This window comes from Coenobita brevimanus, chromosome 107, assembly GCF_032717465.1.
Source record: "Coenobita brevimanus isolate Jiangsu-jjx chromosome 107, ASM3271746v2, whole genome shotgun sequence".
Taxonomy (NCBI): domain Eukaryota; kingdom Metazoa; phylum Arthropoda; class Malacostraca; order Decapoda; family Coenobitidae; genus Coenobita; species Coenobita brevimanus.
The window spans coordinates 17,569,195-17,591,082 of NC_137060.1; the positions used below are offsets into that span (position 1 = coordinate 17,569,195).

General features: G+C 40.6%; 2 protein-coding genes across 3 annotated transcripts in view; one reads left to right on the top strand and one right to left on the bottom strand.

Moving 5' to 3' along the window:
* Jwa (PRA1 family protein Jwa) overlaps positions 1–14,441 on the bottom strand; it is a 77,287-nt gene extending 62,846 nt beyond the window's left edge. For both annotated transcript variants that reach the window (XM_080285533.1, XM_080285532.1), the window contains exons 1-2: positions 14,254–14,441; positions 6,282–6,499 (exon numbers count right to left, since the gene is read on the bottom strand). In XM_080285533.1, the coding sequence (XP_080141659.1) occupies positions 6,282–6,499; positions 14,254–14,441 (406 nt within the window). The remainder of the gene's footprint in view (positions 1–6,281; positions 6,500–14,253) is intronic.
* Positions 14,442–14,887: 446 nt separating this feature from the next.
* LOC145416807 (uncharacterized) lies at positions 14,888–21,562 on the top strand. Its single transcript, XM_080285730.1, has 2 exons — positions 14,888–17,751; positions 21,291–21,562. Exon 1 carries the CDS (start codon positions 15,005–15,007, stop codon positions 15,686–15,688), a length of 684 nt encoding a protein of 227 aa, XP_080141856.1. The 5' UTR covers positions 14,888–15,004; the 3' UTR covers positions 15,689–17,751; positions 21,291–21,562.
* The last annotated feature ends 326 nt before the right edge of the window (positions 21,563–21,888 follow it).

Sequence of the window (21,888 nt, forward strand, 5' to 3'; positions counted from 1 at the left end):
GGGCAATGTGGGATTGGATGATGGATGGATATATATATATATATATATATATATATATATATATATATATGATGGGGGTGCCCATCATCCACTCACTCAATGTAGGGATGCCGTATGGTCTCTAAACTAAGTGGCAAGCCAAATGGTCTCCTGTACCCAGGAAACCATTTACTATGCTGGATGGTAACCATATAACTGGGATTTTTGGCCGGGTTAAGTGTCCCCAAGATTCCCCTATCAAAAATCACTTAATATTGGCAAATGTTTCGGAGAGCCTTCAGAAGGCCTAATACCTGCCTACGGCCCCAACCAAATGGGCAGATTCGTATGGCCACGTGGAATGTGAGAGGTGTGAATGAGGAGAGTAAGAGGGTGGAAGTGGTGAATGTGTTCAAGAGTGCAAGATATTCCATGATGGCACTGTGTGGAACAAAGATGAACGGGTGTGAAGTGGAGGAGTGAGAGGGTGTGAAATGTGTAAGATCGGGAATGAATGGGTGAGGAAGATGCAAGGAAGGAGTTGCTTTGTTGATGAATGAGGTGTGGCAGAGTGGAATGAGATTTTACAAAGTGTCAGCTCGAGATGTATGCATGTTAATTTCAAGTTTGAGAAAGTGAGAGTGGCTGTGATCGTAGTCGTATGCATGTTAATTTCAAGTTTGAGAAAGTGAGAGTGGCTGTGATCGTAGTCTATGCACCATGTAATAACAGGAGTGAGAGAGAGACAGGTTTAGGGATGAGCTGGATGAAGCAGTGGGAGAAGTGCCCAGGAGCTATAAAGTGATCGTAAAGGGCAATATGAATGGAAGAGTAGGCACTGGTCCTGAGGATGACATAATGGGTTGTAAAGGAGTACCAGGAAAAAATGATAATGGGAAGCGGCTGAAGGATATGTCAGGAAAGGAGGTTGTGCATTTGTAACTCGTATTTCAAACAAAAAGATGCACATAAATATACATGGTATAGAGGGATGGGGATCGCGCTGAAAGGAGCCTGACTGATTATGTGCTCACAGAGAGGTCAATGGTGGAATGGTTGCTGATACGAGGGCCATGAGAGGACAATGTGGAGGTCTGTCAGATCATGTGTTTGTGGTATGCAAGATCACCCTGAGAGAAGTGAGGTGGACCAGGAGAGAGAGGAGCAGTCAGGGAGAAAGACTGAATGTCGAGTTGATAAAAAAAAAAGGGGGGGGGGGGGAAGGAGGGGGCAGATGAATACAGGGCCAAAGAAGGGAAGGAGTTAGAATCAGTGAACTGGAATGAAATGGAGCTAGACAGCCTGTGGAATGCATATAGGGATTGCTTAATTACGAATGATAAATTGGTGTGTGGTGTGCCAAGAGTTACAACAAAGAAGAAAGGTACGACATGGTAGGATGAAGAGGTCAAGAGAACAGTGAAGGAAAAGAGGAAGAAATGGCTAGAGTGGTTACAGGACAGAGGTTCAACTGAAATAAGAATTGAATATACTGAGAGCACAAAGAACATTAAAGAGACTAGTGAAGAGGAAAAAGGAGGAGGTAAATGATGATCTTGGAGGAAAAATGAATGCAAACTATTCTGACAATAGGAAGTTATTCTGGAAAGAGGTGCAGAAATGTAGAAGGGACAGTGGAATCAAATGTGAAAGTGTGAAGGATGCAAGTGGTAAATTATTAACATACGGGGCTGAAGTATGGACTAGATGGAAAGAATTCTTTGAAAGCCTGATGAATGGGATGAGAGAGAGTAGAGCAGCTGTAAACATGATTGCTTTTGGGGGTGCACAGAGATGGAACGCAGTGCCAGGAAACACGACACTGGCACAGGTGAAGAATGCTGTGAAACAGCAGAAAAATGGGAAAGTAGCTGGGGTTGATGAGGTTTATGCACAGATTATTAAGGCTAGTGGAGAGAGCAGAATTAAGTGCTTGCTGGAGATATGTAAAAAGGCATGGAAGAGTGAAACTGTGCCAGCAGAGTGGAAAGAGGCTGTGATTGTACCCCTGTACAAAAATAAAGGTGAGTGAAGTGGGTACAAGACTTATTGTGGCATAAGTTTACTGAGTGTGACAAGGAAGGTGGAAGAATTATTATTAGAGAAAGTAAGAGAGATATCAAAGTCCTAGTGAGTGACTGACAGAGTGGTTTTAGGAGTGGTAGAGGATGTGTGGATCAAATAGCTGTGGTAATTCAGATAGTGGAGCCTGCTTGTGAGAAGGACCACAAGGTGTTATAGAGGAGATGGCTTGTGAGAAGGACCATAAGGTGTTTATGGCATTCATGGATGTGGAAAAGCATACAACAAAGCAGAAAGAGAAGGATTGTGGAAGGTTTTGAGCATGTATAGTGTAGATGGTAAACTACTAGGTGCTGTCAAGAGGTTTTATGATGGTAGTGAAGTATGTGTAAGGGTAAATGGGCATCTAAGTGAATGGTTCACAGTCAGTGTGGCGACAAGGTTGTGTGATGTCCCCTTGGTTGTTCAATATATACATGGATGGGGTGATGGAAGAAGTAAAAACATGAGTAATGGAGATAAGGATGGCACTGGTAATGAATGGTGATGGATGGAATACCTAAAATTTGTTGTATGTTGATGATGCAGTGCTATTTGAAAATACTGCACAAGAACTTAGTAGACTAGTGCAGAGTTTTGCTGATGTCTGTGAGCATCGTGCCTTGAGAGTAAATGTAGAAAAGAGTAAAGTGATGGTAATCGAGAGAGGTGACTCCAACTGTTGTGTTACAGTGAATGGAGAGAGAATAGAATTGGAGACAGAGTTCAAATACCTGGGTATAGTGATAGAAAAGAGATGAATATGTGCAAAAGAAGTGGAAAGTAGCTGCTTCTATGAAGGCCTTGATAAGAAACAGAGACTTGAGTGTTGCAGGATAGCAAAAGAGTGGTGAAAAAGATATATCTGAGTGAATGTGAATTAGGGAGGAGGCAACTCAGGCGCTAGAGAGGTGGCCTGCAGTCCTCCCGGACCCAGGTTCAAATCCCCACTGGGGCAGGGAACAGTTTAAGGATTTGAATTTCATTAAAAAGCATACTTTACCGATCTACCAGAAGACCCGCCGACATGTCGCAAAAATACCCCGGCTAATACCAATACACCAGTCCTGTAGGAGACAGCCTTAGCATGTATTCAATATGGATGGTCAGTGTTAAAGATGAAGTGGTGACATGCAGAGGTGTATGGTATGCAGGTGGATGACTGGGCCTTGGGAGCAGGCTGTGAAGCCTGTGCCCAGTGTCGGACACATTATATATATATATATATATATATATACATAAAAAAAATAAAAAATAAAATAAAAAAGCCAAGGAGAAGGTGGAGGGATATGGTGGATGAGTGTGTGAGGAAGAGAGGTTTGGAAGTCAGTGAGGTTAGGGGACTAACAAGAGATCGAGCTGGCTGGATGAATGTTATGAGAAGTGCATGATCAGGGATCTGGCACCCATTTTTAACGTGACAGTGTTCAGACTGACTCTATCGGATATGTTTATATGAAGCTACAGAATGTGGTGAAAGTTTTTTGGTGTATCAGACAGAGCCAGGACTGTGGGGACTTCAATGATGAGTGAATGGAAGTGTTGCCCATTGGATTGGGAAACTTGTGCTGTCTGGAGGTTGCTACTCCTCACCCTGCCCTAGGGCAGGAAAGGAGGTCCGGATGATGACGACGACGACGACAATGATGATGATGATGATGATGACGACGACGAGGTACCATTTTAATCATTAGCCTATTCAGGTCAGACCAGCTAGAATTTGTGCACAGTGGAAAAAATGCACGTTTTAATCCCTGACATGGGATTTAACACACTACTGTACTAGGCAGGGACTGTTCCTTATATATATCATAATGAAAATGGCTTTCCATGAAATAAAGTGTGAATGGCTAAGTTCAATGTACGCCAACCACATACATAGGTAGTATAGTGTACTGTAGTGGCTCACATTACACACTAAAAACTTTACGCATTTCTAGATTTCAAGACATTCATCAGTCAAGTATATCTTAGTTACCTTAAAAAGCTTAGCACTGAAGAGTCTGTGATATAAGTGAACAACACTTTTTGGTCACAGTGACTTCCGCCATGCTAAATACAGTATATTGGTTTTGAAGTTTCACTCAAATCTGCACATCATTTACACACACAAACACTAGTAGCTTACACACAATCATCCATACATACTGTACACATCATCAAAACATGTTCATACTCTTTGATGTACTATCTTTCCTTTGCATTATAAACTCTCACACACACACACACACACACACACACACACACACACACACAGACGAGTACCAAATTGCAAACCTTGTACTGTACATAAAGCATAGTAATGAAGAAGCATGGGCAAGATCTATATGTAATGTTTTTCTATCCACTAAAGGATTGTTTTGCTATCTGAAGCTCAGCTTAAATTTAACAAAATTGCCATATGTTGTTCATCTCCTCATCACAGAGTTATTCTCCTCTTGCTGCCCTCATCTGCTGCCTTATCTTATCTTATGCAGTAAATCACTTCTTTCTTCAGACTACAGAGAAAAGTGTAAATATTATGACTAAATAAAGAATATATAATAACTAATGGATGCGGGCAATTCACACTAATTTCAACAGTGTGTGTACCTCTTTTACGCACATAAACACACACGGTCACCATGCTTACACAACACCAGTATACCTCATTCTCAACTTACTGCTTTTGGCCATCAGTTCTTTTCTTTCTTTCTTTTTTCTCCTTTCTCACTCAGCCACTTATTATGATGAACCTTTAACAGGTTTCAATAAGAATCTTCACTAAGCTGCTAAACAGTGTCAAAATAACAACGTTCTATCACACAGAATCAGGTAAACACTGAATGAAATTTTCATCCATCATTCATTCATCCATCATCCAATCCTACATTGTCCCATGAGGAGCGTAGGAGCCCGAGGCTAGGCAATTGGTCCCGATATTTAAGATGAGAGTGACCAGCCTCACTCATCCCTGAGTGGCATTATATGAGCAATAAACCCCAACCACCCCTTGGATATAAACCTTCACCGGGTCAATCCGATTGGAACGCAATAATTACCCACTAAACCACCAGGCGCCATAATCTGGTTATATGGTTACCATCTAGCTTAGTAAATGGTTTCTTGGTGTACAGGAAACCATTTGGCTTGTCACTCACTGTAGAGTCACCCATAGGCAGAAGGACGTGGAAAGAATGAAGGAAAGAAAGACAGAAGAGGGAATGTGAAGTCACCCGAAGGCAGAAGGATGAGGAAAGAATGAAGTAAAGAAAGACAGAAGAGGCAGGAAGGAAAGAAGGAAGGAGAGGAAAGGGCAGACACCCGTGAGCAGCACTACATCAACTGAGTAGATGGTGAGCACCCCCACCTACCACCTATGAAATTTTCATTCACTCATTCATTCATCATCCAATCCTACATTGCCCCATGAGGTGTGTAGGAGCCCAAGGCTAGGCAAGTTTGTCCTGACATTTAAGATGAGAGTGACCAGCCTCACTCATCCCTGAGTGGCATTAAGTGAGCAATAAACCCCAATCACCCCTTTGGATATAAACCTTCACTGGCTCAATCCAATTGGAGCGCCGTAACTACCCACTAAACCACCAGGTGCCAAAATTTGGTTATATGGTTACCACCCAGCTTGGTAAATGGTTTCCTGGTGTACAGGAAACCATTTGGCTTGTCACTCAGTGTAGAGTCACCCACAGGCAGAAGGAATAGGAAAATTTCAATCAAAATAATTTCTATGTTATTTTTGTCAATATCTGATATCCCAATATCGACAATAAACATCAAAATCGGTTCAGAATCAGAAAAAATGCAAATATTGGTGATATATTGGTTTGGCACTTTGTACTGGTTACAGCACTACCTTTAGCTGAAAATGTTTATGGGGACAATATCAATTACCAAACCCACACACGTGGATACAAACAGCTAATTCCATAAAAATAAGAAAAAACTAAAGAACAATTAAAATAAGGGGATATAAATGACACTAAAAATTTCCCCCCCCTCCCACCTATAAAAATCACCTTAGGGCAGTTACCTTAATCTGACAGATTCCAACCTTTCAGCTTAGCTCACTGCCAAAGCCAGGGGTGGTTTAAGCGGCATTCAGAGAAATTCATTCCAACCTCGTAACAATGGCTCATCAAATTTCATGAAACAGCAACTTATGATTCATGTTGAAGAAATGGTCCAGTTCTGTCAGATGAAAGTACACTGAATAAAGCTTGATGAAAAACCACAAAACTAACCTAGAATTGGCAGGAGGACCCCCAGAAGGAAGACGACAACAGAGCCAAGGAGGTAAACAATCAGGTAAATGGCCAGCACTAAGATAAGCAAGGCAAGCAAAGGATGGTCCTTCTTGAACTGTGCTGCTGGCTGCTTGTGATGGGTCAGGTAGTAGAAAAGTCCATATGCCAGGGCCACAGCTGTCATGCCATAAAACATCTTCGTAGGGTGAATCAGACTGAAAAAAAGAATGCAGGTAAGTACAGTGAGATTAATGTACTTTAAGCTATACAGCTATGGTTTAAATTACTTAATACATAATGTTTATGAGATTCAGCTGCAGAGTATGTAAGTCCTCACTAATGTTGCCCTTTCTTTATTATTTTTTCCTTACTGTAAGTCTATCATAGATTACCTGTACAGTACAGAATACTGCCTATTAAATATTTTGCTGCTACCTACAAATCAGATTTTCCAGCCTGCCACAATTTACTGAACCAGTTGCACAGTATAAGTTGTGATTTTTGGATTACATCCTGGGTTTTAACAAGGAATGACTATACACTGAGGTTACTGAACTTACTGTAATATACATTATACATTACAGTACTGTAATAGCTGTGCAATTTCAGTATCTGTCTCATTCATTCATTCATCATCCAATCCTACGTTGCCCCATGAGGAGCGGAGGAGCCCGGGGCTAAGCAGTTGGTCCTGACATTTAAGATGAAAGTGACCAGCCTCACTCATCCCTGAGAGGCATTACATGAGCAATAAACCCCAACCACCCCTTGAATATAAACCTTCACCAGCTCAATCCGACTGGAGTGCAATAATTACCCACTAAACCACCAGGTGCCAATATTTGGTTATATGGTTACCACCCAGCGTGGTAAATGGTTTCCTGGTGTACAGGAAACCATTTGGCTTGTCGCTCAGTGTAGAGTCACCCAGAGGCAGAAGAAGAGGCCTTACAACATAATTCCACAAAACAAATCAGACAATCAGAAGCAATGTAATAACGGAATGTGGTTACCTATGAAACTGATGTTATTGTGAAAACTAAATTATAACTGACCTGAGCTCTTAATGAAGACACTGGAAGTTAAGCTTTAAACTAAGCAAACTTCATCTCGGAGATGTGAATGAATTCAACAGTCACTCATAAACCAAAGGGAAATCAAGAAAAGTTTATGCTAAGACAGTACAGTAAAAATCCTTTAATTCACCATCCTCCAAAAGAATGCCAAGCACGATAACTGGGATGTACCTCAAAAAATGCTCCCTATACCCGTCTGTAATAACTGAAGTACAGGTATTTATATCCCATGGATGTTGGAACCTAGTGGTCTTGAAATTCCAAACTTCTAAACAGGGTAGTTGACTTGAAAGTGTTCCTAAGCTTTTAGGGAGGGGAAGGGAAAAAGAAAAAAAAATCCTGTCCCAAATAAAGTGAAACTGAAGCTATAAATTCACTTTTTTTTTTTACTTCATTTTAAGACTACTGAAGAAAAGGAGCATTACTGCAATACATTAGTGAAAATGACAAATGAAATTAAATTTATGAGTGCAGATAATGTAGACAAATTGCAGGAGAGCTCTCATTAATAAACGATGAAAATTTTATGACAGGTAATACCTTTTAAAATAGTCTAATTAACTGATGACACCCAATTTCTGTGGAAATAACATTTATGTTACTCAAGGCACTAAGGTTTGCTGGCATCGGCAGTGGCATCCCACAAAGGGCAGTGGGTCAATTCGGTGCCGAAACTCTTTCGGACCCATATCATTTTGGGTGGTTAGCTTGGGTTAAATTGTTAGGTTAGACTGAAGTAAGTTAGTCAGTTTGGTTATACTGTATTAGGTTTGGTTAACAGCGACAATCGATAAGTGATGGACTGACTTTGGAACCAAATCAACCCAAAAATCTGACACAGCAGATGGCCACCTGCCACTGTTTGTATGTAAAACTGGAGGTTGTATAACTGATATCTTCATTATTATGCATGTCCACAACTTTTCAAGGTTATCAGAATTACATTAACATTATAGTTTACTGAGAAAAAAATAACAAATTCTAAGCATGGGAGCTCTCCTGCAGATTCACTGATAATGCATGCCCCGATATTATTTATGATTAAGTCTTTGCCACAGGATCACGGCCTTTACTTTTTCCTATTGAAACTAGTCCCTCACAGGTTACTCGTAATGCTTCACAGATTACCAAAGATACAGAGCATTTTAAAAATTTTACCTGTGAAATATGTCAAGACTTGTTTACATCCCACACAGCATCACCCTGATGTGACCACCGTGGTCAAACTTGCTGCCAAACTCCAATTGTACCATATGTCTTATCTTTGGAGGAATTTCAAATTTTCTACCAACATATTATGTTTGGATAATTTCAGCTGATTAATCAAGGACAGGTTATGTTAGGAAAGGATAGATTAGGTTAGGTTATGACAGATTATATTAGGTTTAGTAAGTTAATACTGTACTAGACTGGGATTTGGCTTGCCAGGTATTCAGGGGCTCTCTAAGTTTTGGTTAAGTGGCAATCCTTGGTGGCTAAAATTAGTTAGGGTACGTCAAGTTAGGTTGGATCATTAGCTTTTCTATTATTTGAATGTTTGATTTACTGACATGACTCACTGGTGAGATCACCAGTCATCAATACATCCAGTCAACTGTCGGCTAATAAATACCCCAGAATTGGTGCACTACTGTATACTTTATATTTCCTCTACAATTTTTATTGAACAAACTGACCAGATAACAATCTGTGCTGCTTACTTTACTATAATTGCTTTCCAGAAGATCATGATATTGTAAGAAGACAGTTGTAACTACCGTGCCTGTGTGGTAAAGTTCTATCAATTTATGTCAAGTTGTGATGATTTTACTTCCACAGCAATGTCTATCTATTTATTGCCAGATGCCTTAATCCCATAGCAGGTGGCCAAAAACTAAGTGCCTCCATGTCACCCTGTCCTCTGCCATTACACTGCCCTTCCCCCAGCTCAAACACCCCTCTCTCATATACCTCTCCATTCCATTCCTTCATATCATCCTCCATCTCCCCTTTCTTCCACCTCACTGATGTACACTCTCCTCATTTGCCTCTCATTCTCCATCCTTCCCACATGGTCAAACCACCTCAATGCATTTCTCCTAACGCTTTCTACCACATCCACATTCACACCAAAATGCTCCTTCACTTCCTCAATTGTCAGTATGCCTCTCCATGCAACTCCTCATGCTCCTCTCAAGTAACTCATAGCCACTGCCCTCACTCTTGACTTGTGTCCTTCCAACAAGGTCCAAGTTTCACTTCTATACATTGGAGCTGGTATTGTATCAAAATACTGTACTATCATGTGGCGACTATTTTACGTCCATGCTCACTATTTCTTACCACTGCTTTCAAAGAACCAGCAACCTCTCTTCTCTGTTGTATCATTTCAAGCACTTTATCCTCTAAACTTCCATACTTACTCATCACACTACACAAGAACTTAGGTGCACCCACATTTTCCATTTCCTCACCATCCAGCCCCACTGTGCATTTAGTGACTTCATTTCTCTCAAACACCACAACTTTACCATTCCCTACATTCGCCTTTAAATTCCATTTCTTACACCCTCCCAAACTCATTGAAAGGTTCCCCTTCATCTTCACTTAACCCTTTCAGGTCTTCTGGCCACAATCGTGGCTTTATTGGTACAGGTCTCCTGGCCAAGATCGTGGCTCATCTATTTCAGCATATCTCAAAACTGTTCCAGGAAGCTGGTAAATGTTACCAGTATTTCTCTCAATATTTACTTATTTTCCTGGGTGTTGGACAATCCAGTTGAGAAGATATAACATGGATTTATGATTAGTAGGAGTGTTTCTCTATCATTCTGTATACTGAAATGCATTTATCTGTGACACCATACACCACTTCCTATGAAAATCCCCATTGTTATTACGACTTGTATGGTAAGTAGGGCCCTAATATTTTGTAGGCAGATGCATATTAGTTCCTTATGCATATTATATTTTGTTCTAAATATACAAACCCTGATTTTTTTAGTAAAAAATGTAATTTTTAAAACTGAACGTACAGAACTATTTGCGACCCTAAAGGATTAACAACAAAGTATCCTCTGCAAAACAACAGGACAAGAAGTTTCCAAATGCTGCCTTCTCTCATTAGGGCTACTCCAACATCCACTGCCCTACTGTGTATCTCTTTTATAACCCCATCCATATACAGACTGCACAGCCATGGAGACATACAACATACCTGTTTCAATCCTACATTCAGACATAAAAATTCACTCAGTTCACCATCCACACACACTGCAGTCCTAGTGCCCTCATACATACTCTTCATAACATTCAACAGCTTCCCATTCATTCCTTATCTTCTTAATATTTTCCACATTCCTTGTCTATCCACTCTGTCATATGCAATCTCCAAATCCATGAAGGCCACATAAAACTTCTCTCCCTTCTCCAGAAATTTTTCCACTAAACACCTACAAAACCTATTCTCTTCCTAAAATCTCCTAGTTCTTCTCCAACTAATTCCTCTGTTAATTCTCTAATTCTGTCAATATGTATCCTACTATACAGGTATACTTTTCCTATTACACTAAGAAGACAAATGCACCTATGATTACCACACAACAACGAACAGCCGCCAAACTTTCCACCTGGGCCACCTAGCTGCGAAAGGTGGGTAACAGGTGCTGGCAACACTGTATCTGTTTGTTCGTACTGTATGTACATGCTCGACGAAAGTTCGGATCATCAACTCTCGTCTTCCATAATGAACCTCAGTCAGAGTTCATCCCAATATTCAGTTGACAATTTTTAGTCCACAGAATTTCAAAGGAACTTCTTGAAAGTATTGGATAATGCGAGTATTGAAAACATTAGGTAAAACAATATAAAAGACCGCATCTCTACATATATTACATATTTATAAACATATTATTTTTCATTATTACATGATAAACCCATGGCTAAAACTGTCTACTGAATACTGGGGGGAAGAACAGTCTTGTGACCGGCCCTTACGGTAGAAAAATAGATACCGGTGTCTGACTGTTCGTTTTGCATTTTGCCAGTCCTGGACTACTGAAATACCATTCTTGATCTGAGACATGATTACATAAGTTAGGCCATTAGTCGTTACAGGATTACTCATTCGGCAGAAAATAATTTAAACTACGTAGAAGAGATAGGAACTGTAGATGTCAGAGGTTGAAACTTGTTCGTTGACGCAGAATACTGCCTCGAGTCAGCCGTACCAGCCATCTATGGGATGCACTCTGACTCTGACGGAGGTTCGCTACGGATGAAGAGAGTTTATGATCCGAACTTTTGTTGAGCATGTACACATGAACAAAACAGATACACTGTTACCAGCACCCATTACCCACTTCTCACAGCTAGGTGGCCCAGGTGGAAAGTTTAGCGACTACGTACTTGTTAACCCCTTAACCGCGGGGCGTCACTTTCGTGACGCTTGGGAGCAAGGGATCATACCGCGGGGTGTCACTTTTGCGATTCTGTGTTATTTAGAATTCACCCGGGCTTTCAAGTGGTAGTTTGTATCATCTATCAGTACTGCCAATGTCCAACACTAGTCAGCACTCCTAATCTCATCTGTACTCCCATCCATTGTTGACAATTTAGTCATTTCTCCCCGTTCTTGACTCCCCTCCCTACCTTCCCTCCATTACCCTCTCCTCTCGCCTGCCACGCTGTGCTATGCTAAGTAAATCTTCCCTGGAATTTTCCACTGATTTCATCCATTAAAATAAGCCCTATGCCCTATTCTTATACCAAATAATATATACCAAAAAGAAATAAGGTAAGTGCGAGTGCCATGCACCTGGAATTGGCTAATTATCACCGGACAACACCTCATGTGCACTCGTTTGCTAATTTTCGCTGTTTATAAGCAACGTTGGGTCTGGTTAGTACTTGGATGGGTGACCGCCGGGGAACACCAGATGCTGTTGGCATCCCTACGTGTCAAGTGGGGTTGGTGGAGGATTAGTGCCCCTCCCTGTAAAACAATTAACTCTAAGCCCTTGGCCACCCCGTTTGGGATACATGGCGTCTGGCAATGAATGAATGAATGAAATTTCCCCTTGGAATATGCTGTATAATCTATTCTCGTACTAAAAATATATATAAGGAGGGAAGGGAGAAGCCTAAGTGATATTTACATTCACCTGGAACTACCTAATTTATAATGTATTGTCTAGATTTCCTGCCAATCATTTCACAGCTATATATTAGCAGCTCTCAAGAGGCTGACGTTGGCAGTAATGCATTCTCCCTAGGTAGGCCCCCCTGGTCCCCCACTATCAGTTTACTGTCGTGTTTCAAGGTGAAAGTACATCGGATTCGCTCCTGCTAACTTCCGCCGCTTTTTAGCCCCATGCAAAGGGCCTTGTGACCTTTATCCCCTACTAAACCTCGTGTGGAAAGAGTTAAAGGGCTGACAATTGATAGAGAGTGACTACCATCTTTCTGTTGAGTAAAACAGTGCAAGTGGAATTGTAAATAATGTGTAAACAGCTAGTAAAAGCAATGAATGTAAATATAAGTGAACAGTGGAAAATAATTTTATAAGTTACTTCACGTGACAGTGCATAACACAGTGTAAATAAAACAGAAATGTAAATAATGTAAATAAAATAGAGAACGTAAATAGAAATGTAAATGAGTAGTACTGTATTATAAGAATACGAGTATATATATTAGGAGTAATGAATGTGAAAGTTTCACTCTAGCATGTATGAATACTATGAATTATGACAGTGAAGGTGAAAGTGACATTCACTCTCAATGCTAGTATACAGGACGAGAAAGTGAATGCTATGTATTTTACTGAAACAGAAATTGAATCCCCACAGTGACAATAAACTACTATTACTGAAGGAAACTTATGGATAAAGACTGTAGATATATATAAGTGTTATATAGTTTTTCATTCATTGCCAGACGCCATGTATCCCAAACGGGGTGGCCAACGGCTTAGAGTTAATTGTTTTACAGGGAGGGGCACTAATCCTCCACCAACCCCACTTGACACGTAGGGATGCCAACAGCATCTGGTGTTCCCAGGCGGTCACCCATCCAAGTACTAACCAGACCCAACGTTGCTTAGGAACAGAAATATAAACTGAGTGTTTTTTTGAATAATAAATGACAGAACACCAACGGCGAATGATCGGAAGTGGGAAGGTCATACGCCCTCGTAATTTTCATTGCTTTCACAGTGTTTTTTTTTTTTGGAGTATGGATTCCAAACTATTTGAGAATCATAGAATAGTGTTTCTAGTGATAATATCAGGCTGTGGTAATCATATTATGGGTTGTCGGGAAGTGTAAAGTGGAGACTTCGTTACCCAACTTCAGAGGTCTCCACAAGTCCTACGGTACTCGACGAAGGCTCAACAAACACCACAGGAGAAAGCTGAAGGTATGTGCCATAAGCATATGTGATTTTAATATTCTACCGTAGGACTAATAACTGACTTTTGGCAAATATTTTTAGAGAGTCTGTCGGAACGCGAATATACCCGCGGGAGCTGCAAAGAAAAAGCAAAACAAGACCGTGGTTAAGGGGTTAACCAGTATGTTAATGCAAACTACATGCTTTACAATGTACGTTAGTATGAGAGGACATTTTAAAAAATCAAAGCCATAAAGAAACAAACAAACCAATACCTTTTTAAAGAATGAATATCATAAACATATAAACCAACACCTTATTACCTGGTAAATGAGGGCAAGGGGCGGTGATGAGACGAAAAGGTCACCCACCTGTTTGTTATAAATCATTACAGTTTTAATACAAATAAGTTATCTCTACTACCATAAATCATTTTCTGCCATACAAAGAATCGTTATATGGCTTCGCAAAGTCTTGTCATGCTCTAACTCACTGTCAGACAAATAAATAATATGCTACTCACGCCACCAGAGCGAAGACAATTAAGTAGGTCAGGAAATAGTTGGTCTGATAGTACAGGAGGTTTTGAGACACTCTGTTGGACCATTTTTCGGGATCCTTGAAATTTGGAACCTGAAACCTTGAAGATTCCAGCAGAAAGTCATCTAGAGACCGAAGAGGGGCCACCGAAATTCCTTCTGCCTCCGCCATGTTGCTCTGAGTAATGATCACGAGAGGGTTCGGATCAAGATAACAACTTCAACTTCATATCTAGCTTCCCGCAAGAACACATTATTTTCCTTTATAAAGTAGACGGACAGTCTGCATGTACATTTTTAATTATCTTTTTTTCAAATGATATTTGATTAAAAGATACATATCATCGTTGGTGCTTCAACACTTAAAAGAAAATAATAGATGTCAGTTTTCCAATTCGTATTTGATATTTTACAACTGAGAATAAATTAATTACATTATAATTATACGAAATACATTTCGCCCGTGCCGAAAATGATTATGGATACAAACTGATAATAAACAAATCGTGGTAAAGGCAATACCTCAAGTCCTCAACAGCATCGCATCACATCACACAGGGAGTTCCGTTGCATCGCACGTTATGTTAACTCTTGCGTTTGTATTGAGGAAAAAAAAAAATGATAGGCTAATACACTGAATTGCTAACAAGCGGGAATACACAACTTGACCAGTGTGGAATAGTGGAACAAGATCAAGAAAGTTTATGCGAGTGGTCGCCACAGTGCCTCGCCACAATGTCATCATTTCGCCTTCAGTCCGGGGATTCTGATTTCAACAGTCGTGTGGACGCATTGTTCAACACCCTACAGACAGTAGCGGTCGATCTTAAGACTCCTCAGGGATCCAAACGACCTCACGAGGATGACGATGAAGATGGCAAGGACGAATTCTGCACACCACAAAGAATGCCACCATGGCGAGGTGGGATGGGCAGAGGTCAGGGATCGAGTAGGAAGTCTGGTCCGAGAAATAGCACTCCTGATTATGTAAAAAATCCCCATAACTGGACCAAGTACAGTATGAAGAATACAAAGGTGCTGAGTGACAGAGAGAATAAGCATGAAGGCCTGAAGCTCTTCCATGACCTGCAGTCTCGCAGAATGCAAGAGGAAATGACTCATGATGAATATGACAGTGTAGTGGGACATGATAAAATAATCTTCAAAAAGCCTGTCAAACCTGTACATGAAACAGATACGGAAATGCCTGAAGTTTCTGACAAGCCAAACATTTCTGTAGATGCACTGTTTGGGGGCTCACAAAAATTCAGAATGCGGGATTACGAGGTTGGCAAATCAAAATCCATACAAAAGTCCAAGAAAGGTACTGATGAAGAGACACATGCACGAAAAGATGTGCCATCAAAGGAAATAAAACTAGGTCATCTTATGTTTGAGGATGAGGATGAACCTGAATAATGCCTGTACAGTGCTGACATTGAATGTGAATACCATTGTACTGTACAGTGTATTGTGTTATTTTTAAGGAAGTTGATTTGTTTAGCTAATTGAAGTTTACTGGACTGGACTGTGTAATACTTGTTGATTTGTTAAATATTAATGTCGTAGTCTACATGGTTTGTAGTGCTGTATGTGGACTGTATGAATTAAACTCTTTATACTGTACTGTACTTGGATTGTTTGCTCTAGCTAAATGGTTATCTGTGTATCTTAACCTTGAGTACAGTACTGTATTATATTATTTTCATAGGAAAAGTTTCTTATATTTTTTGTTAGACTAGAATAATTCTGATGTGTTGTATATCTCTGTCTATCTATCTATCTATAGCCAGATGCCATAATCCCATAAGGGGTGGCCGTTTGACTTTGTGTTGCTTGTTTTATTGGGAGGAGCACTAACCCTCCGTTAGCACACGTGTTGATACGTAAAGGTTAGTTATAATTATGGTTGCCACCCAGTGTTGTAAGTGGCTTCCTGGCTTACAGGAAACCATTAGGCTTATCACTCAATGTAATGCATATACCATGGCATTTTTAATGTGGTCAGGCTGATTTGTACCGTAAACTGGGGTGAATTCGGACGATTTTTTCGTTTTTTGTGCCATGTAATCTAGTTTTTAATTCAGGCCAAGATCTTAAGTACTGTATGTGGAGCCGGTCCACTAGGGTATCAAATCATAGCAGTAAAAAATTTAAAATGTTTCATATATAGTAATGGGTGTCCGAATTTGTACTCAGACTTTGGTGAATTCAGATACACTGTATAAATTCGTACATAAATAGAAAATGAATGCATATGACTACCCTGGGTTCCCAGTTTAGTCTCAGCCGTATGTGGGGCCATTTCAGACGTTCTGGGGCTTTTAAAAAAATGTTCTTCCAGTACAAAAATAATGCCACTCCCTGACAAAATAAGCTAATGACTATAATGAGATATGAACACAACAGCAATTTTATTTTTTTCCTTGGTTTAAATAAAGCATATTAGAACATATGTACATAATATAAATCTAGCTACAAACCTTAGTACTGTATATACAGTACTTAACAATCATTTCTTGACTAATAATTTAGTTTTTGGAAGACTATTGGAAAATTAGTTAAAGGTGATATTTAACATGATTATTTGGCTTTACCAATTTTTTGCTTGCCTTTTGCACTACGATAAGGACCTTGATATCCACCAGTTCTTTTCTTAAATGTTCGAGTCATTGGGTGACCTTGCTTAAACAGGTAGTACCATAAAAGCTCAAGAGTATACCTGTAAATGATACATATGAACCCGATTACACACAATATCCACATCTGGCAAATTATAAGCAATTGTACGTTGTAAAAAGTGTTATTTTTTCGTTCATACTCCCCCTGTCCGAATTCACCCCATGTCCGAACTGACTCCAATTTGCATTAACATTTTAAAAATTTCATTAAATGCCCAGTTAAGAGATTAATTGAGAAGATAATGCCAATTACTTACTTTGCACATTCACACTACGCATGAAAGTACATCCGGGCACCGAAGATTTTCCTGCATCTATTCATTAACATTTCTGCCAATGTTACAAATTTTATTCTTTTTACATATCTTTGCATTTTAGCATATATTTGGTATGTGTCACGTGATATATTAAATATCTTTATACATGAAAGTACAGTAAAGAATTACAAACAGTTGGGAGCAAACAGATTTCTAATATGTTTATTCATTAATTATTAATTAATTTAAATAACTTTTTATTGCAATAATATCCGAATTCGCTCCGCGTCCGAATTCACCCCAGTTTACGGTACAGTATTAGTGTTGTGCCTTATTTTTTGTATAGGCCTACTGTATTTTTTCCTGTTGGTAGTATATAATTAAATAATGGTTACTCTAGGCCATAAGGGATATATTTCTTGTACCGTACATACATGAAGTTGATGGGTTGTTATGCAATCAAGAGTTGGTACTATGCCCTTGACAAAACCATTGAAGTAAGAAGATACATGGTTGCAGTTTCAGAAATATCTCTACACTACAGGTAATCATGCCATTTTTAAATACAGTATCTCATGAATAGTTACTGTAGCTAATTTGATTCAGTAACTTGAAAACATTAATGGCTTCAGTGTGTTGCACAGTCCAGTTCTCAGTACAGTACTGCACATCATTCAGTACAGTACTTTATTTCTTCAGTTTTGCTGTGTAGCTGCCATTACTGTAATACTGTTACTGAAACCAAATTCGTTTAATAATGAAATGCATATTCCTAGTCTGTACAGTGAGTGGTTAACCTCATCAGGTCAAGGATGTATTGTACTTTATATACTGTATTTACTTCATTCTTTCTGCCACCAAATGAGTTTACTCAGCTTGGAGAGTTTTCATACTGTAGGGGTTAAGTGTAGCCTATTCCTAGGGGCTTTTCTGAACTAAATCATCTAGAGGCAGTAAGAATGAGTTGAATAATTACTTACCACAGTGAAGGGGTTGTGCTGATACTGGTAACTACTGTACAGTCATTTTGGGTAGTTCAAGGTTGTTTTAGTCATAATATCTACTTTGACTTAGAAATGTTGGAGTGGCCCTGGTGAGAGGGGGTAGTGTTTGAAAACTCCCTGTACTGTTGTTTGCAGATGATACTGTGTTGTTGAGTGAAGACAAAGGGGAGCTGCAGGGCTTGGTGGATGAGTTTGGGAGAGTGTAAGAAATGGAATCTAAAGTTGAATGTAGGGAAGAGTAAAGCAATGGTCTTTGAGAGAGGTGAAGTCAGTGAATGTACAGTGAGGTTGGATGGTGAGGAATTGGAGGGTGAAGTGCTTGAAAGGGTACAGCAGGGAAGAAAAGTTGCTGGTTCCTTGAAAGCAGTGATAAGAAACAGGGAAGTGAGCATGGAAGTGAAAAAGTTACTGCATGACGGTATTGTGATACCAGCTCTAACATATGGAAGTGAGGCTTGGACATTGTTGGAAGGACACAAGTGAAGAGTGAGAGCAGTGGAAATGAGTTAAGAGGAGCCTGTGGAGTCACATGGAGAGACAGGCTGACAAATGAGGATATAAAGGAGTGTTGTGGTGTGGATCTGAATGTGATAGGAAGCGTTAGAAGGAATACACTGAGGTGGTTTGGCCATGTGGAGAGGATGGAGGGTGAAAGACTGATGAAGAGAGTGTATGTGAGTGAGGTGGAAGGGGGGGGAGAGGGAGGGGGAGGATGAGATGGAGGGATAGGGTGGAGAAGTATATGAGAGAGAGGGGTGCGAGTTGGGAGCAGGACAGTGAAGTGGCGAGGGACAGGACGACGTGGAGGCAATTTGTTTGTGGCCACCCCTTACGGGATTGAGGCGTCTGGCAATAGATAGATAAATAGAGTCGCTTGCTGCGACTATAGTCACCAGCGAACATTAGCTATCTATCTATCTATAGCCCGACGCCCTAATCCCGCAAAGGGTGGCCGCAGACAAAACGCCTCCAAGTCACTCTGTCACCCACCATTTGACTACCCTCCCCCCAACTCACCCCCCCCCTCCCTCATATACCTCTCAACTCCATCCCTCCACCTCATCCTCGGTCTACCCCTCCCTCTCCCTCCCTCCACCTCACCTACATACACCCTCTTAGTCAGTCTTTCATTCTCCATTCTCTCCACATGTCCAAACCACCTCAGTGTATTTCTCCTAATCTTCTCAACCACATCCACATCTACCCCACAACGTTCCTTCACTTCTTCATTCGTCAACCTATCCCTCCATGTCACTCCACATGCTCCTCTCAAGTAACTCATTTCCACTGCTCTCACTCATGACTTGTTCCCCTCTTGCAAGGTCCACGCCTCGCTTCCATACGTCAGGGTAGGGATCACAATACTATCATGCAGTGACTTCTTAACTTCCATACTCACCTCCCTATTTCTCATCACTGCTTTCAGTGTACCAACAACCTTCCTTCCCTGCTGTACCCTTTCACGTACTTCATCCCCCAAAGTTCCATCCTTATTCATCACACTACTCAAGTACTTGAATGCACTCACATTCTCCATATCCTCACCATCCAACCTCACTGCACACTCTGTGACTTCATTCCTCTCAAACACCATAACTTTACTTTTGTTTACATTAACTTTCAGCTTCCTCCTCCTACACACTGTCCCAAATTCATTCACCAAACCTTGCAACTCCCATTCATCTTCACTCAACAATACTGTATCATCAGCAAACAGCAACACCGGAAGCTTCCAAATCTCACCCTCATTCATTAGGGCCAGCCCCACATCCACTGCCCTACCTTGCACCTCCTTTACAACCCCATCCATATATCTATTAAACAGCCATGGAGACATCACACACCCCTGTTTCAGTCCCACATTGAGATCAAAGAACTCACTCAGCTCACCATCCACTTGCACCGTAGTCCTAGCTCCCTCGTACATACTCTTTACAGCACTCAACAATTTCCCCTCCACTCCATATATTCTTAATACCTTCCACATACCTTGCCTATCTATTCTGTCATAAGCTTTCTCCAAGTCCATGAAGGCAGCATACACTCTCCTTCCCTTCTCTAGATACTTCTCCACTAAACATCTTAGAACAAATATCTGATCTACACACCCTTTTCCCTTCCTAAATCCCCCTTGTTCTTCTCCAACTAGCTCCTCTGTCATATGCCTAACCCTATCAATGAGTATTCTACCATATATTTTACCAGTCACACTAAGAAGGCAAATACCCCTATGGTTACCACATACTTCTCTCTCCCCTTTTCCTTTGTGCAGAGGAACAATTATCCCTGATTTCCAGTCCTCTGGAACCCTTCCCTCTTCCCAAGCCAATCTACACAACTTCCATATCCACTCCACAACAATCTCACCCCCATACCTAAGCATTTCACCACACACTCCATCAATTCCTGGGGCCTTTCCCAGCTTAATCTTCTTCATCGCTTCCACTACTTCCGCCCTACTGATCTTTTCCTCCCTCCTCTCATCTCTTCTTCTCCCAGCCATTCCCCAACCACTTATACTCACACTGCTCTCACTCTCTACATTCAACATTAGCACCCTTTCTAAACGGTATGTAATGCATGTACTGGTATTTTATGGGAATGAACAATACCGTAAGGTTCTTACCTGACTCCGACAACAACAAAGCTTAAGTGGACAGAGGAGAGGGAGGGGTTCTGAGGCTTGCGGCCCACTACGACCTCTCAGCACGAGGTGAGTGTATGATAACAGGGACAATGGGGTGGACTAGTGCACCTGCATGCTGCTAGGCATGGGTGGGAAGCACTATGATTGGCTTGTCATACTTGAATATGATTGGCCTCTGGCCGTGACTAGTGTAAACAACTCCACGACCTGGAAAACTCCTGAGGAATGAGTCACTTGGGACAGTGACCATGGCTATCAAATTGGTTACTGCAGTGTATGAAGCACTCATGGTTTGGCTGGAAAAGTACCATGAATTAGAAAACCATGACTGACAGACCCACTGTATATGAGAGTTGACTTACTTAACATGCCTTTGTAAAACTAAGCATTTTGATGCATCATGTATTATTATGTACCATGCATTCTTTCCAGGCGAGTGGCATCACTAGCAGACGGCAGATCACCTTACCAGTCTTGATTCACCTGATCAAGAAATATCATATAATAGACACAACCAGGATCTTGGACATATGCTGGACAATGCTGTATTTTGTTAACCATTCTGCATATTGTATTACATGGCCTGTTTGTATTCAGGTTTCATGAGTTTAATCAGTGCAGTAGTAAGTATTATTTCTGTGGACTGTGAAGTGTCAATTGTTTACAATAGCATAAAACCTACAGTACAGTATTTAGGCTTTAAATTACCTTCTACGTCATTGTGAAATTAATCCAAGTTCCAGAGAAGCCAATGCATAACATGGTCTCTTCATAGCTAAGAAGCTTCAGGTTTGTGAATGTTTGTGAGCACTGAGGTTTGAAGGTAGTATTGATAAGAGTAGAGTAGACCCTTCCTATAATGGACTAACTGGGGGGGAAGCCTGATCCAGTAAAGCCAAAATTTCATTATATCCAGTGGCCCCCCTACTGGTGGGATTTCAAGCACTTGTTTGAAAATGAATGGGTACAATAGGATATTTTAGTACTAAAAATTAAAACTATACCCACTTTACATTAACTAGGCCCGTAA

Bases quoted from the DNA above. Each gene is read 5' to 3' on its own strand.
- LOC145416807 (XM_080285730.1), top strand. From the start codon at position 15,005: ATGTCATCATTTCGCCTTCAGTCCGGGGATTCTGATTTCAACAGTCGT.